Consider the following 14,730-nt stretch of genomic DNA (forward strand, 5'->3'; position numbering starts at 1 on the left):
GAAGATCCATCTTTATACAAAGATAGTAGGTATTCCACATGCACCGATTGTTTTCTTCTTCCTGGAGGCGGGCCTTACTTTGCGCGAGGGCCACCGTGACGCGCAAAAGCTGTCAATCTCAAAGACAACTGACAGATTCCCTCAGAGATATTAACATTACATATTATTTTTGGATTGTTATAGTATTTGTGTTATGAGATTTTACTATATATGGGTGGTTGTTGATATAATATATTTTTTGTTCAATAAATGTCAATAATTGTTTTAAAGATTATACTTTTATTATGTTCAATAAAAGTGTATTTTCCTAAATCTTGAGACACCTCATATGTAAGCTAGACAGACATTTCCCCTGCCATTACTGTGCACAAATGTACTGTATGTACTTAGGCCTCAAGAGCCCTTCTGGTGCCGGCAGACACATAGGCTACATTTCATTCCAGAGGGCTAATCCCTACACCCTACACCCTGTGAAGTCACTTCCCTTCGTAGTGAAAACTCTGAAGGGCCGCAGGGAGTAGGGTTTCCAAGTAACGGTTGTTTGGAATGCCCTTCGACGTCATTTTTCGGGGCCGTCGCATATGTGTCAACAAGGCAGACGCTCATCAGTCTTGTGAGACTGTCCACTGTCAACGGGATAAACTGCTTTCCCCGGCCATTTATCAGTTTCGCAGTAAGTTATAAAGCTACTGCATAACTCCCATAAGGTAACAAATTATTGTAATGATTACACTTGTACGTGAACTGTTCGCTGCCGGTCGCCGCCATTGTTGTCGTTGTTTTCTTGATTAGGCTCTTGACGTCGCAAAGAATTGTGGGAGCAAAGTGACCATCGCCTGCTCACTTCGAAAATGACCGTTACATAGGGCCCTTTGAAGGGGCGAGTTTTACACACTTTGGATTGGAATGTCCTTCAATATGGCGGCAGTGGGCGTGGCCCTCATTATGTTCACTTTAAAGTGAAGAGCCCTACATTTTGAAATACAGCCCTAGAAACCTCCTGGCAGGGCACACTTTGCGAGCACACAAAAAAAATTTTGTGCAAAAAAAAAAAAATTTGCACGCGCGCTTCACCTCCACTGCTACAACTCCATCCTAGGGGAAACACTAAACTGCATAACTGTCTACATTGTAAGTGGGGAGATAATGGTGTGGAGAGTGAAAGACTAGTCATTCTTATATATTGCCTAACTGGGATAATTTCTAGTGAATTGAATTCTAGTTAAATTAAACTACTCTTCATTTTGCTGGGGACTCCCTGGAGCCCTCTCAAGGACCAGTGTGTGGTCCTTGGACCTCACATTGAGACCAGTGGTCTAGGACAGCCCAATCACGATTAGTGAACATGACTAGCCCTCTCGCAAATGCTCCCAGATACAGGCCAAACTGTCCTGAGGGCGCTCAAATAATATTAAAAATATATATATATATATATACATATATATATATGTATATCAGAGGGGAGGTTGGAAAAAATCTTGGAAAAATTCAACAGCCAGAAACAGCAACTTTCCTGACAGACCATTACATTGTCTTCACCTGCAGCTACATCTGTTAAAGACCTTAAAACAGCCAGAGAGGGTATCTCCTCTGATCAAATTCTGGGGTATAGATATTCCCCTTAAGGAATGCAGAGAGGGGATAGAAAACAACTCAACGACTACAAACAACAGGTTTTCACCAGACTAATTTCCTGGAAGACAATTACAACCATTTCTCTAAATTACAGAGTCAAAATAGATCTACCGTGAGGCAATTAGACCGCTAAACATCAAGCCTCCTGTGTGACACACTAGACACAAGAACTGGTTCAGAGCTGAGCTGAGAGAGAGGGAGAGAGAGAGAGAGAGAGAGAGAGAGACAGACAGGTTATGTCTGAGAGGAGCTCAAGGGACAGAGAAAACAGAGTAAAAACAAAGAAAGGTGGAAAAGATAAAGAGATCATGGCTCCAAACTACTAGACGAGAGGGGAAAAGCCTTGGCCTGTGCTCATGAGCAAATTCTGTGTATGTGTGTGTGTGTGTGTGTGTACATTTGCATGTTTGAAGTGTGTGATTAATGTCCTTCTATGGCTGTGGAGACCCCTTGATGAGAGCAACGCCTGAGGGGCTAATATTATCTCCCACTCTTACTCACTCTCTTTCACACACACAGTTATAAACACATACTATACACATGCACACACAACTACTCACGCACACAAAGAAACCTGGCTCATACACATAAAAGATGTCTGGCCACACAAAATTAATTTTTAAAAACCGGGCCAACAAATGGGGAAGCTTTTTGTGACATGAATGCAGGAACACACACACACCTATACAAATAGATACACACAGAGACAGAGAGACAATTTGACTACCATACACAAAAGATTATTTTTAACTGGCAACAATTTGGGTCAGTCCTAGACACACATAGACACTGTATCATGTAGATTCTCTCTCTGTCTCTCGTTCTCTCTCACATGCACACACACACACACACACACACACACACACACTTAAACCCTTATGAAAGACCTCTGGTAACCTAGTTCATAATACGTCTGGACAGCATGCAAATGACATGCAAAACCACAGGAGATGAGAGATAGCATTCACTCTAATAATGCAGTCAAGCATTTCTTTGAACAATCTGAAATCTGATAGCTTGTCAAATACGATGTAGCTGTCTTTATGTAACGACTGTATCTGGTTTCACGTGGGCCTACCTATCGCTCTCCTGCGTTTTAATGTGAAAATTCAATTTAAAAAAGCACACATAGGGACTCAGAGTGTAGATACCTATATAGTACCTGTTTCCCAGGTCAACAGACTAGATTTCTGTATGGTTTGAGAGTGTGCCAGAATTTGTTGCAGGCCTATTCCAATGAAACATTAAGGGTATAGTGACTACTTGTAATCTCAATGACATGTTATAGCTACTCATAATGCAAGAACCTGTAAAAATTTAATAGGAAAGTCCCTCTAAATGGGTTGAAAAAGTATTAAAATCTGTTCATGTAACAAATTGCTGGATAATAATGTCACATTATTACATCAACTAGTCCTTATTACTTCATAAGGGATGTAATGATAATGAAATTGACTAATAATATAATAACTTGTAAGAATAAGGAGAATGTAGTAGCTCGAGTGAGAACATTATTAGTCAACAGTATTGTTACATCATTAGTTAAAAACATGTTACATCCCTTATGAAGTAATAACTGCCAGGTAATGTAATAACATTACATTATCCAGCAATTTATTACATTAACAGGTTTTATTGCACTTTTTTTGACCTATTCAGAGGGACATTTGTGTTTTATTTTGACGAGTTGTTACATTATCAGTTGCTACACTTGCCAACACCTTTCTCACTAAATGATCTTTCCTTTAATCCTAATCCTAATGACATAACGGATAGTTGCGTATCCTTAATAAACTGACCCATCCTCACAGTGCCCTCTTCCTCAGCAGCCACTATATCACCAGTTCACTCCACAGACGTGTTCTGGGAAAGATGAGCACTAAGCTAGGGTGGCACACAGCTTATTTATAGGGCAAGGCTGCCCCCTTGTGCTTACAGATAATAATGACTTCAATCCAACACAGACCTGAATGAGGATGGAAATAATTAAGTCTATGTTCATTAGTGGACGACATAGTGTCGTGCATTCATTCACTCATCTTCTATCCATCACTCTAAAATCAATCCTCCTATCTTAATCAGACAATCTTAATTTCCTATCCCACTAATCATCCATCCATCCATCCATCTAGCTGGTTATGAATTTCCCTCTATCAGCTGGCAGCCAGCTATCCATCTACAAACTCTCTGTGTTGTCAAATTATGTATCCATCCATCAAAAATACTTACATTAATTTATCTTTCCATCCGTCCTTCCCTCCATCATGAATCCATCTTCCACCATCTATCATCTATCTATCTACCCTCCCTCCCAATCTCCCATTCTCACCTTGTGTCCAAGCCATCACTGTAAATATTTCTTAGCTAAATAAAGGTTGTTTTTTTTAGTACCCACTAGCTGCAAGTGGATATTTATACTGACTAGGAGGTAGTTGGCCAGCTGTGTATTCAACAGCTTAGCTCCATCTGCCTATGCATTCTACCTGCAGCTAGGTGACAGGCAATGGATTCCCTATCTGAACAACCACCTGTCTTCTCAATCCTTTTCTTCCAAAATCCAAATCATCTTAAATACTTTGGCGAACACTTATCTAGCCCAGTAGCTCATTTGCCATCAGATCATCACACAAGGCAAACAGCTACTAATACAAACAAAAATAAATTAGACTTTCAGAAAAACATTAATTTACACTTTTTCATGAAAAAGACGCTATCTCATCTTTTATCAGTTTGATACTACTTAGTATGATGTAAAGTATGAATTGATCTCATGAAGATTAATATCAAAAGGTGGTAAACTCCAATCCACAAATAAACAGGTGGGTGAGCTGAGTTTAAGTGGGTTTACTCTCCACTACAACCCTGTTTATATTACTTCATACCACTGTATGGAGGACCTGAAGAGTCAAAATTAAAATTGTTCATATAGAAAAGGCTTAAATAAAGAATAAACAAAATGTTACATCTGAAGGTTAAATGACTATTTATGTTTTTCACATTGCTTTTGCCATTTTACATTTTTGAAATGGGAGATACATGTAAATGAGGAGGTGTGGCGCCCCTGTCCATCAGGGTCCTGGGACGGCAGTATGAAAAGGGGAGGGTACCATGTCATGTTTTATTTGTTTGTCCAACCCTCCCTCCAACTCCCACCGGTCATCTTGCATCTACTAGCCACTATTTGTGCAGCCATATAATCTCCAACTGAGTCATTACCCATAAATCTACTTATCAATCACTCCCTCTAGTCATCCATCCATCCATCCATCCATCCTGCCTCGCTCACACCTCCATCCATCTCTTACCAGTCATCTTGTATCCGCTGGCAGCCAGTTGTCCGGCCATGTACTCTCCATCTGAGTTGTTGTGACTGCAGCCCCATGTTCTCATCCAGATCTTCTGGGTGCCGGGGATCACACTAGAAAATACAGACAAATACATCTTGCACTTTTACCTCTTGTTGTGCAGGAAATCTCGATCTCAATGTCTCAACTTTCTGTTCATTCTCACAGATCTGCCAGAAAACAAGATTAATAAATAGACAGATAACTTTGTTCTGCGTTGAGCTAGTATTTTTTTCCCCCTCCATGAAAGCAGCAGAGGGACTACGGATCCTCCCCAGTCCATCCGTTCGTCTGTCATGCACAATATCTCGGACGCCACTGATCGGATTTTGACGAAACTTCAGGGAATGATGCCTGTCGTTGCTCAAAATTACAGTGACTGGCCTAAGGGCACACATGTTTTTTTACTTGTTGGACTTTGCTGAAGCTTGGGGTAATGATGCATCTCACCACTGTGTTCCCACATTTTCAAAACTACACTGATCAGCACAAGGGAGGGAACTACATCATTTGTTTGCTCATCCACACCACTGATTTTGACAAAACTTGGGGAAATTATGGATGATCTTACCACTGCATCCCCGTATTTAAAATTACACTGATTGGCCCAAGGGGGAACTACAATTATAGCTCAAAACAAGGTGACATATTTGTTACTGATAGGCCCAGATGGGGGCTTCATCATCCGTAGGTGACAACATGTTTATTGTTGCCTTGTTTCTTTTTTGTGTGCTCTTATGGTTTTATGGTTGTTACTACTTCAACTTTCTTGGTCAATGTTTGTGTAAAGTGCAGTGTGACACTTCAGGGTAAAATGGACTACAAATATATGTCTCAGTTTTCCAAATTAAAAATAAAAACTTCATGTATCCAACTTTTCAAATTACACAATTGTAAAAATGCATTTCTTTGACAAAACACATTAAAATAAAGTCAAATTTGACAACGGTTCCACTGTAGTGTTGCAACCAATCTGATCAAATCCTAAACATGACCATTTCTTTTTTTTCTGCCCACCAACAAACAGCTTTGTCCACACACATCACAGTTTATATCAGAATTGAGATATTTGGCATAAAGAAAGATGGGTCTTTGACATACCTGTCAGCTTGGAGCTCCTCATTACACAGCTGCTCTTTTCTCTTCCTGGCCCTGGGTATGATGCTCTTCCTGGCAGACTGTCTCTCCTGAGGAGTGGGGTCGCTAGCAGACACCATGTCCTCAATGTCTTCGATCAGAGAGTCACAGGCCGACGGCATGATGGTCTGAGAGACAGACATACATAGCCTTAGTCAGTGCATCTTTATTCAGGACTGTCTCTCATAGGGTTGAGAACTGAGACTTGGTTATATTGACTGAACCAGTTCCAATGTTTCCAGAACCAACCAGATCCAAGCATATTTGCCTCACCAATTCCCAGTGTTTTCCCTACTCTTTGCTTAAAAACAACAAAATATGCCATTTTGGCAGATAAGATGGAGCATGACACGTTAGAAAGAAGACTGAAAAGAAGATTTAAAGTGTGGCTATACTCTGATAAACAGTCTAGTTTGTCCTCTTTGTCGCTATGCTGCTACATGCTTCAGCTACAAAGAAACTGCTCTGATGTCGCAGAAGTGAACTGAACACACTTTGTGCTACCCATGCCTCGCAATATCACATCACAACCTCTCAGTCACACACAGAGCGTACAGCTGTGTGATGTGTGTTCAGCTGTGTGATGTGTGTACAGCTATGTGATGTGTGTCATGTGTGTCCACTAGGGATGAGTACAAGTAGTCAAATCCTCAGTTCACCGGAATGGACAGCAAAATCGACTTTTGACATCCAGATAGTATTCTTTTTAAGAATAGATAAAGCACAATAATTACTTTTTTTCACTTCACTTACATAAAAAGTGAACTGACAAAAATATACTGGTAAATGCTTCCTTTTCACAATAATCATGGGCAATAATTTTGATCATCATTGAATTTCTGGAGGCTAGCATGAATGATGAGCGCCACAGAAATGAACGCTCTTTTTGAGGAGGATTACTAGTCTTAGTCTCGTTTATTTATATCGCCCTTTATCACACAAACATGTCTCAAACGGCTTTACATAGCATCATATACAGTACATGTCATATAGATACTACATATACACATCAATGTCATATAGGCTACATACTTGCATCCAACCCAACCAAAATCCAGTGGTGGGTGAGGGAGTGTTTTCCACCATGCAGCAATAGTTTAAAAACTCTGTAGCCTACATGAGTCACTCCAGAACATATATGCTTGTTTTGCTTCACAAGAAGCTCAAACATAGTACAGTAGGGTTGTGAAGTCCTATTGATGTAATTTTGGAGCATAAAACGTACTCATTTAGTCAGAATTTGAATAGGGGCTAGTGGATAAGATAAGGAGGCTAATCCCATGTTATGTCCATCCTATAACCTATGTTTCATGTCATCTCTCTCTCCGTTTTCTTTTTATTTACGTCTCTTGCATTTCCTTTCTCTCTCACACACACACACACACACACGTATTTTATCCAACAAAGCATAAATGACATAGAAAACACACATTTCTCCTGTCATGACCTGTAAGCTACTACTGGCTCTTGACTAGTAACGTTATCACAGGTAACGTTATATCTATGGTCAACACCAGCGTTTGGTACCTATCTCATTTGTTCAACAAAAAAGTACTAATCCGCTGATGAATGGATAATACCGCTTAGTAGCAACATATGACAGTTCATGGGTAGTTTTCATATTTCTCACTGATAAGTGTTTTCACCTGACTTCCAGCTGTAACCTAACCGTAGATAGTAGCTAGTTGGATATCGTTAACTGCTACAGTCCAGAACCACTTATGAAAATCTCGAAAAGGATAGTGACCTAGATTCCTAAAATCAGCTTTTGTTAGGTTGTACCGCACTGGTGAAAGCAATAAAAGTTGGTCAATACAAACTAGTTAGTGGTTAGCCAGGAGCTAGCTAGCTATTAGCTTGGCGGCTAGTCTCATTACTACCCACGTGTTGTCTGTTTTGGACAGGCAGACACCCGATAAATATTGTATTACATCCTCACCTGAGTAGTACTTTGGTTATTATTCCGGTTAATGACGAATTTCGAAGTAAGGTTGTCTCCGAAATAGAGTAAACACAGGTTTTATACTACCAAAACAGAGTTGTGATGGCTCTCAGACCGCCATACTTGTTTGGAGTGACGGAAGGGAGAGAGGGACAAACTGAACACGTGTTGGTTGGCAATAGCTGTCCTACAGCTAGATGACATAGAAAGCTGCAGAGTCAATAAACTTTGAAGTAAGATCTGGCATCCGATGTATATCTGTTCTATAGTACCATTAATTGCGAGTAGTCTAATTGGAAAGTAAGCTCATATACCAAACTGTCATTACATTGCTACAAAAATACCAATTAAAATAAACTCCTAAACCTTTGGGGGAGGGAAGAGGGGGGGACACTGTATGTCCTTTGATGTAACGCTATTCTACGGAGCCCCTCTGGGGTCAGATGGTAGAAAAAAAAACTCGATGTGTAAATCCGTGCGAACGAATTGTAACCTGTGCGAACGCAAAAACCGTCCCCTCGGATTCACAAATCCGTGCGAACGAATTTGTAAAGTGTGCGAACGGAAACGGTTTACAAATCCTTTCGCAGGGATTTACACATCGAGTTTTTTTTTCTACCTTGTGACCCCAGAGGGGCTCCATAGTTTTGTGATCAAAAGTTGTGTTCGAGGGCATAACACCACTGCTAATGGCTACTCCAATGTCTCTTTGTCATTTTGAACTGATTCCTGATTCCTCCCTGGGTGTTTACATAGCCAGGAGGAGGTTTCTAATGTGGAGTAGGTAGTCTTCGCACACTTTGGATCTTTGTATTTGCCTCCATGTGGTTGGCGAATGGTGTTGTTGACATGGATTTGGGGACTGCCCTCGATTCTATTGGCTCTGACGGTTCGATAGAGGTGTCAATCATCCAAATTGACCAATGGATTCCCGAGATATCGCCCTGCGTACTGACTGGCAGCCCAGCCGGCATTACGCACCCGAGCGCAGAGCGTACAGCAGGGTATCTCCTACATTGATCTCTTTGCATTTCGCTATTGTTATTTCATATTTTATTGCCATTTTTTTTGTTTTTTTCAAAGAAATAATGGCAGGCAGGAAAATTAAAAAAAAGGTTTACGACTCCAGAGGTACTGGATCTGGTAGCTACCAACAGCGGGCCAGTGTTTTTCCTGTGGACTCTTCGTTGGGTGACAAGGACCTCCTGCAGCGAGAACTAGACCCGGACAACAGTAGTGATTCAGATTATCTAATTCCATCACCGAAAAGGTGTGTAATCTCTGTTTTGTTATCGATTACTTATTGATTTGGTGTCAAATTACCGATCTATCTACCTTATTATCCTGCAATGAATTTAGTAAATGCACACACTCAAACCGGTGCAAACTGGATTGTTTGTTGACTTCCCCAGTACAGGGCTTGTTTACCCCAACATATTGTTACTTGTCTGTTTGGAGTTACATTTTAAAAAGTATAGGCCAGTGAATGAATCTATTTGTTTGTTGAATTCCCCAGTACAGGGCTTGTTTACCCCAACATCCATATATTGTTACTTGTCTGTTTGGAGTTACATTTTCAAAACGCCCCCCCCCCAGCCACGGCCATCAACCCCAACCACCCCTCCTCAGCCACAGCAAGGCCGCTCCACTCAACACGCTTCTGATCCCCTTCCTCAGCCACGGTCTTCCTCATCGGATTCAGACTCACCTGAAGAAACACAACCCAAAAGAAAAGGGGAAGCGTCATACAAATCAGCAAATCCTAAGAAGCGTGGTCGAGGTGGGTCTGCCACTTCAAGAGTGAGAGAGGAAGAGGAGGAAGAAAGAAGGTGGCACAACAGAGAGGAGAAAGACAAAAGACCAGACCCACTCAGATTCATGCCAGCCAGGGTCCCTGGCCCCACATTTGACACCACCGCATCATGGTCTCCCCTTTCTCTTTTCCAGCTGTTTTTTAGCGCTTCCGTAGTCCGTAGTCTCATTGACAACACCAATGCCAACGCCGTCAAGAGATTACAGGCTGGAAGGAAGTTTGTTTGGAAAGTGCTGACGGTGAGCGATTTTTATATTTTCATGGCCATTCTAATTTTCTCAGGCCTTGTAAATGTTCATCAGAGAGCGGACTACTGGAGAAGGGAATGGCCATATAACTTCCGCTTCCCCAGTGAAAAAATGACACGGGACCGCTTTGAAGCCATCTTGTGGTCGCTGCACCTGAGCAACCCAAAAGAAGATGAGGACAACGACCGCAAGAGGAACACTGCCGAATATGACCAACTCTTCAAAATCAAGCCCCTGTACACTGAGATAGTGTCTGCCTGCCAAGCACATTTCCAGCCGTATAAAAACATCTCCATAGATGAAAGGATGGTGGCGTCCAAGGCCCGCATCAGTATGAAGCAGTACATGAAGGACAAGCCCACAAAGTGGGGGTACAAACTGTTTGTGCTCGCGGACGCCTCAACGGCCTATACATGGAATTTTTTTGTGTACACGGGTAAGAGTGTGTTCACCACAGGCCAGGGTCTGAGCTACTCCTCAGTAATGGACCTTATGCCATTCCCTCTGCTTGATGGGGGCTACACACTCTTCGTGGACAATTTTTACACCAGCCCTGCCCTCTTTGAGGATTTGTCCAACAAAAACATCGGTTGTTGTGGGACCATTAGGAAGAATCATATTGGTTTTCCAAAGACTGAGCAGAATGACTTCCCAAAAAGGCTGAGAAGGGAGATTTGTGGTGGATAAGGAAAGACAAAGTCCTGTTTGTGAAGTGGATGGACACCCGTGAAGTGACCATGTGCTCTACAGTGCATGAAGCCTTCAGTGGACAGACTGTCAAACAAAAAGTGAAAGAGGCTGGTGTGTGGCAGACTAAGACTGTACCTCTTCCCGACGCTGTAGCTGACTACAATCGAAGCATGGGCGGTGTGGATTTGTCCAATGCTTTGATTAGTTACTACAGTGTCCACCACAATACCATGAAATGGTATAAGACTTTTTTTTTACCATTTTGTGGACATTGCAGTGGTGAACAGTTTCCTTCTCCACAAGGAGCTGTATAAGATAAGGAATGACCCCACCATGAGAAAGCCACACACCCAGAAGACTTTCAGGGAGCAGCTTGCTGCAGAAATGTTGGAGTTTGCAGAAGGCTCAGCATGCCTATGTGCTATGGGGCCGATGCTACCCAATCCAGGAGGTACTGCAGGAGGTGCCAGGATGCTGGCATCCTAAGGGTGAAGACACCTGTGTACTGCAGGAAGTGCCAGGTCCCTCTGTGCCTCACTTCAAAAAAGAACTGCTTCCAGGAGTGGCACGACGGAAATTAGTGTAAATGTAGTTAGATGTTAGATAGATAGATAGATAGATTAGTTAGATAGATGTTCAAAGTTCTTGCCAGCGTGTTGTGTTTATCTAAAAAGTGATTGTTGTTTTTACCTGTGTTTTTACCTTTGTTTTTACAGTTTGGTTTTATTGCATGTTTCATTATATTCTCAGTTATGTCTAATGTTTAAAATATATCTGCTCTGGAGTCAAACTTCATTTCCTTTGTATGGTTTTCTTTGAATGGGAAAATGTATAGAGGTCTGGGTGAATTTTCAAAGTCAAAAACAGTTGAATTTGGATGGAATGAATACCTATAGTGATATGTCAGTGAAATAAAATTAGTTTTACAGTCTGGTACCTGAGAAAGGTCAAATGGCACTGATGGTACCGAAAGGTACCCAAATGGCACCATTTGGTGGTCCGCCTGGACCTACCTGTACTAAAACCTCTCTAAAATTGCTCTGGTTCACTTTATTAGCATCTATCCTGGCACAGGGTACTCATCAGATATTGGTCTACTGCTCCCTAGATGAATTGGGCTACTATGCCATAATTCCAAGGTGGTATTCACTCTAAATAATGTTGTTGTTTTTTCAGGCGTAAATTAAAATGTACTTTTTTTACTATGTTCTAGCTGAATTTACTGACACAGTAACATCTATATTGATTCTGACACTTCTGCACCTCACAGGTCTTACCTTTCTTTTGATACCAAGATTATTCATATAGCCCTTGTAGTTGTGGAGACATACTCTATTCATTTTGGGCATGTCATTTTGGGCAGGAGGCCTGAGAAATAGGCCTAGGGCTGAAGAGGTTAATGTTAGGTTTGTACATGGAACATGGAAAACATACTGTTTGACCGCAAAAATGACACACAATTAAACGTGAGACACTCGCTGAGAAATGCATATTGATTCAGCAACATGACCAAATTTCAAAATGTGGGAATGTTTTATTTTAAAAATGTTTTATTTCAAAAAATAAAAATAACATGACAAAACATGGTACGGCAAAATAAGGCGAGTCAAAGTTAGCCAAGCTAACTTTAGCTCACCTAACGTTAGCTATCTTACATAACATGGATGAAAACAGAGACGATTTGTCAAAATACCAGCCGTAGAAAAACAATTAGTTTTTTTTATTTTGCCGTTGTAATCCTCGACATTTTACCAGCCAAAGGGTTGATCTTTTTCAATTTCAAATTTTCAAAAAATAATAAATCAATTCCCACTGCAAGCTAACGTTAGTTTAGGTTTGATGTTAGCTAGCTACTTGCTACTGTTTAGCTAGCGTAATGTTAGCTAAAAAACGATTTCTTAAAACAGTGAAAATGTGCTTTTTTTTTTTATTTTACCGTTGTAATCCTCGACATTTTACCAGCCAAAGGGTTGATCTTTTTCTTTTTTCTTTTTTAAATCAATTCCCACTGCAAGCTAACGTTAGCTTAGGTTTGTCTGTTTAGCTAGCATAATGTTAGCTAAAAAACGATTTCTTAAAACAGTGAAAAGGTGCATTTTTCAAGAGTTGGCTGTGAATTGGATGCTGGCTAGCTAGCGTTATGTGTTGCCAGTTTAGGTTAATCAAGTTTGTTTATTTATATATTTATTTATGTCTCAAAGGACACAGTAAGTAAATTGGTAAAAACACGCAGTTCCCGCTGGGGGTCATTTATTTTATTGTTGTGAACAGCAGCAAATGGGTGGATTTTGGTGTTAATTACGTAATTGTGTCTCTTTACAATTCAAATAGAGGCTTGATCTTAGTTCAAGTGTTTTGCATAGGGAAATTTGATATCAAACAAGATTTTCTAATTGACACTCCTCTATAATTCTTAGATATTGACACTGGAGTGCAGTTTATTAGTAAAGCATATCCAGGCAAATCCCAGGAAAAAAATATCTTAACTGTGGGCATGTTAAAAAAACATAATAATAATAATACATTTTATTTGTATAGCACATCTCAGTGGGTATCTCATCAGGGCACCCATTATTAGACCCAAAGAATTATCTTAGTTTTAGTCTACAAAAAATATTTCAAAGTTATTCATGTGTTTGACAATGATCCAACAATTAATTCTTACTGAATATTTGGGCTTGCTGAGAGAGAAAGTCACAGGGTCGAGTGACCAAAACCTCATGTTTTTATAGCAAAATAAATAGATTTCCATTTTACTGTTACGCCTTTCTCTCTCAGCATGCTATTTTGCGTCGCTCCTTTTTGTTGCTTGAGCATGGATTTCTTTTTCAACAGTGCTAAATATTTGAGCTTAGATATGGTATTTTCACATCTTTAATTTTAACTGAATCACTAATGAAATTTCCTATTTTTCCTTTTTATTTCGTGTTTTTAAGAAAGGCATGTAGTCAGTTAAATAAAAGTAATTCATGACTCGTGTTTTCCATTTAGCTGGGCTGCATGGGCCGCCAAGACTCGATGGTACATTGATGTATGTGACCAACCTAAGGAACCGTCCTCTGACTAGAGACAACATCTTTGCCATCGGTCAGGTGATCCCCACCCTCTACCGCCGCCTCACCGGAGTCCAGTGATTATTCTTGGATTTACCATGAGGGGGCCTTCCAAGCACACCTGCTGACTTCCCCCTTCGTCTATCCATCCCAGGACCACATGGAGAACACACCACTAGGTAGGGATGGGACAATATGTTTATTACATGATACACTTCGACACTCTCCATAGTGTTGCCATTCCCGCATAAGCTTCACAAAACAGTAGACTTCATTCTGTCTATAAAATGATTCTAAAGTGCTGGTGCATTCAGAAGTTATGAGACTGATGGCTGTCTGTAGGAGACTTTCTAAATGACTATATTCAGATTAACACCATATTCACTACCATATTCAGATCCACCACTGCCACCTATTAAACTAATGTTACAGTCAATCAAACAACAGATGGCTACATATTCCTTCACTCTCCTTCTGTGGTGTAGCCTGACATCTAATGGTGAAAAGTAGGGCAGATGGAGGGGTAGGGTAGTAGATGTCAGGCTTGATTTGTGATTTGCCTGAGGGGCCAAACACTGCAGAGCCGGCAAACTTTGGTGTAATTGTTGACAGGGATTAGTGGGCGGGTGATCAACATTACTGGGCCCGACATTAGTGGGCCCACCCACAAATTTCTATGGTAGGGGAAACACTGCAACCACAAAACGATGTAATGTGATAAAAGTTCAATGACAACAAAGTATGATTCTGCAGAATTTCATCATTTGTGATTACTACAGCAGAGTAAGATATAGCTAATATTGCGATTAATTTTTCTGGTCCACGATACATATTGTCACATTTTTGTATTGTGATATATTGATTTTCA

General features: G+C 40.7%; 2 protein-coding genes across 2 annotated transcripts in view; both read right to left on the reverse strand.

Moving 5' to 3' along the window:
- The window catches only part of cdkal1 (CDK5 regulatory subunit associated protein 1-like 1), a 295,881-nt gene extending 287,690 nt beyond the window's left edge, over positions 1-8,191 (reverse strand). Inside the window, exons 1-3 of the mRNA XM_071913088.2 lie at positions 8,056-8,191; positions 6,081-6,244; positions 4,941-5,053 (exon numbers count right to left, since the gene is read on the reverse strand). Of these exons, the coding sequence (XP_071769189.1) occupies positions 4,941-5,053; positions 6,081-6,238 (271 nt within the window). The 5' untranslated portion in view covers positions 6,239-6,244; positions 8,056-8,191. The remainder of the gene's footprint in view (positions 1-4,940; positions 5,054-6,080; positions 6,245-8,055) is intronic.
- The window catches only part of sox4b (SRY-box transcription factor 4b), a 416,166-nt gene extending 401,825 nt beyond the window's left edge, over positions 1-14,341 (reverse strand). Inside the window, exon 1 of the mRNA XM_078287239.1 lies at positions 14,330-14,341. The gene's annotated coding sequence lies outside the window, so the exon portion shown is untranslated. The remainder of the gene's footprint in view (positions 1-14,329) is intronic.
- Positions 14,342-14,730: the final 389 nt, after the last annotated feature.

The sequence above is a fragment of the Centroberyx gerrardi genome, chromosome 12 (assembly GCF_048128805.1).
Source record: "Centroberyx gerrardi isolate f3 chromosome 12, fCenGer3.hap1.cur.20231027, whole genome shotgun sequence".
Taxonomy (NCBI): domain Eukaryota; kingdom Metazoa; phylum Chordata; class Actinopteri; order Beryciformes; family Berycidae; genus Centroberyx; species Centroberyx gerrardi.